General features: G+C 33.6%; 1 protein-coding gene across 1 annotated transcript in view; it reads right to left on the reverse strand.

The window, feature by feature from the left end:
• The window catches only part of LOC105622141 (prolyl endopeptidase FAP-like), a 93,818-nt gene that overhangs the window by 81,087 nt on the left and 8,892 nt on the right, over positions 1 to 3,839 (reverse strand). Inside the window, exon 2 of the mRNA XM_012203574.1 lies at positions 2,347 to 2,566. Coding sequence (XP_012058964.1) covers positions 2,347 to 2,566 — 220 coding nt within the window. The remainder of the gene's footprint in view (positions 1 to 2,346; positions 2,567 to 3,839) is intronic.

Consider the following 3,839-nt stretch of genomic DNA (forward strand, 5'->3'; position numbering starts at 1 on the left):
TATATATATATATATATATATATATATATATATATATTAGAATTATTTTTAGAAACATTACTTTAATCGAAAGAATAAATCTTTTATCATGAAAGAAGTGTTTTACGAGAAAATACTTAAGGCAGATAAAAATTTACCAATAATATTAGATGTTTAAGCGAGATATATGTGTAGAAATACATATGTCTACATAGATTGCAACTAAATCTAATGATGAATTCGACACACATGCATAATTACTCCGTTCTAGTGCTGGACATAGTGAAAGTGCAGAACTACTTTAGTGCTATGTCAAATTGCACTGTTAGAATCGTCAGTGCAACATTTTTTGAATTCGTTCAATTCATTCGATTGGTCCGAATATAAATTCAGCATTATATTTATAAAGGTTAGTTATTATTTACCGAATACGATACTCTTAACCTACTGACAATGAGACAGTGTGCACAACAAGCCGAATACGTGGCACTGAAAAAGTTCGCACTCAGTGCGCACTAGTGCGATCTGTCCGAATTCGCTATAATTGATTTGATAAATTGAACTTTATGAATTCTAAGCGAATCTATCGAGATTCCGAAATCCACAAAAACCTAATACATTTAGAAAAATGAAGCATACCAGTAGTATTTTATATAAAATATTTAATGAACAACAACGCTCTAAATAATTTAAAAACTCAAGAATGGATATTCTTTAATGGATGACCTAATATTCACGATTTGTTTTTGGCATCAGTGTGAGATCAAGTAAAAACGCATGTGCACGACAATTTTCGGGCGTTTAATTTCGATCTCCGAGGCTGGAAAATCCTCACCGGATTTTCACGCTGGAATTACTCCATGCGTCTGCGAAGAGAGGGCTGTTAACGTAGAGCCCGCGGGATCCGTGACGTTTTCGAGCAAAAAGAATTAAGCGATAGTGGGAAGATACTGGCCGCGCGCGTAAATCCATTAAAACTCGTCTTTTGTTCCCAACCTGACGAAAGGATTTATAGGCCGACAGCGACGGTCGTGCCGTAACAAAGACAAATGGATCCACGAATGAAGTAGAATGGCCAATGCAGCCTCAAATATAAAATTAGTTTGAACTTCATGCCTCAGTGATCCCGCGTCATTCACGCGCGCGAAAAAGAGGCGATATAAATATTCGTCGGCATAGTTGTATCCGCTTTTATGGGTCCACGCGTCGCATGAATCATTTATTATCTTTTGATGTTACATAATACAACTCGCCGAACGGGGATGCATGTGATGGGAGTGCGGGGAGAAGAGAAAATCCGCGACGAGCCAACATACGTTCGTGATATAATTTGACATGATATAATTTGACGTTCCGCTGCCGTGGAAAGACCCGAGCGACTTTTGTCTCACGCGAGATTTATGATATATGATAATTTTATCGCGTGGCAAAACCGGAAAATTACACGCATGTCGAAACCGACGCGCACAAAAAAACGTTCGACCGAGGCGGTGCTCAGAGAAAGATTTGCGCTCGGATTTTCGCGACATGAACGTGAATAATGAGTGATATTAATGTATCAACAAACGAGTTTTAATGTCGTTCGAATCTCATTAAACAGTGTTTTTACGCCATGAAGCTTTATTATCCATTAATTAGAAATCAAGCAAGCCGTGTTTAAATTTTACACAAATTTAGAGTCCATACGAACATGCAATTAAATAATACAAAATCAAACTCTTCGTAAATCTTTTTTCTCCGATCATCAAGTATAAGAGAGAATTAATCAGAAGAGAAATATTTTTTTATTATTACCAACGCTAAAATCGTCAGATGATGTTAAAAATGTTGCATGTACTTCGGAATAATCCGTAAATATTAATGCATATCGTTTTTGTAGATATAAAAAAACAATTCATGACTCTCGTTACAATTTTATTTCGCAACTTTGGCATTTAATGTGCACATTTAATATAAATTCTCTCTCCCTCCCCCCCCTCTCTCCTCCCTCCTTCCTTCTCTCTCTTTCTCTCTCTCTCTTTCTCTTCCTCTCGCTTACTCTCTCTCTCCCTTCATTTCGTAGAAAATGTATCGTTTCATTTTCAAGAGCATCCGTTAAATAAGTTTCTTCTTCATATCCGCCATGTCTAATGTATATAATATTAAACCACACATTATTTGCCTTTTAAATCCGTTTGGATAATAATTTAATTATACTTTATGGGTGTCACAGAAAAGGAAATCTCATTTCGAAAGTCAGATTCGCAGGAAATAAAATTGACAGAGCTTTAGTCTCATTTTCTTCTCTTTAGCGATTTCTTCTCGAAAAGCATGCGGAACCAAGAAGGATTTACGTCATGCGGACGAACAGAGGCGCAGTGTGCTTACCGCTGATCCACGTGCCGTTGAAGCTCTTGGGGGATAACGAACCCGAGAGCCATTCCTCCAAGGAAATGCCGGATGCACCGTTCGTTCTGGACGCAGTGGAATCCGGACTGCCGGTCAGAAGGATCGCCGCCGCGATCACCAAAGCCAGCACGATTATAAGGACAATGCCACAAGCCAGCAAACGCAATTTATATCGCTGCTTGTTCTTCGTCATGAGATCCTGCAAACATTATTATGAGCAATACCGTATGATAGAAAGCATCTAATAATAGATTTATACAATCGCCAATAAAATACAATCGATACATTTCTTATTTTTATAATTAATACGATTAAAAACAAAATAATCAATAAGAAAAATCTAAAGAAAAATCTAAAAAATAATAAATAAAATGCCAATTTGAGCCAACATTGGTTATTTATGTGTATTTTATACCATTTATGATTATAAACTCAATAAATTTATCAAAGTCCAGAAAGATGTGCTATCTCAATCTTCTCAATCTAATGTAGTATATAAGATTGACTGTAAGGACTGTGATGCGTCGTATGTGTATTGGACAAACAAGTAGATGCCTTAAAACACACATAAGTGAACATAGGAATTATTCATATTAACAGAAACACGATTCAACATTCGGTTATCACACAACATCGTATGGACTTATTTCATGAATTTGATTGAGATAACATATATATTTTAGACAAAGAGCAAATTTTACATAAAAGATTGTTATCAGAGATGATACATATTAAAAAAACTAGGCCTGAATCTACAAAACGACAACACTTTCTCTCAATCCTATAAAATTATATATAGATCTATTTTCAGAGACGTAATGCTTCCAATCTATATCGTTTATCCTTATTTATTATTTATTATTTATACTTATTGTCTTTGTAAGTATATGTTCTGTTGTTTTTCTCAATTTTTTTTCATTTTACATTCGTCTAGCAAACAGTTATGTCGTGTCTAATAACTCTTAATTTTGTTTCATGTAAATGAACTTTAATTTTAACTATTATTTATATTAACTTTTTACTTTATTCATAATTGTATTACACAGTAAATGAAACAGTCTAATGGAACATGTACAACAAATCTTATAGAAACAGTTCAATCTTGACAGTCATGTAAGTTTATTTTACCATATTTTTTAGGAATAATTTCATGTTAACAATTTAAAATATTTTTTATCTCCTTTTGGTTAGTCAATTCAAAACAAAAAAATTTCTTTCTTTTTTAATAAACTTAGTAAATTTAATAATTTGATGACCAAGATTAACTCGGATATCACTACATTTTTTTTTCATATTTTATATTAATAGTTTATACTCGTACCGCGCTATCATTATGTAATTTTGTAATTAATAGTTTAAATAAATTTCTTTGTACTGAAGAGGACCTTGATTGTAAGTCGAAACGTATACGTTTTTATATTCATTTTGAATAAATGGTATAAAATACATACAAATAATCAATGTGGCTCAAA

This window comes from Atta cephalotes (assembly GCF_000143395.1).
Source record: "Atta cephalotes unplaced genomic scaffold scaffold00040, whole genome shotgun sequence".
Taxonomy (NCBI): domain Eukaryota; kingdom Metazoa; phylum Arthropoda; class Insecta; order Hymenoptera; family Formicidae; genus Atta; species Atta cephalotes.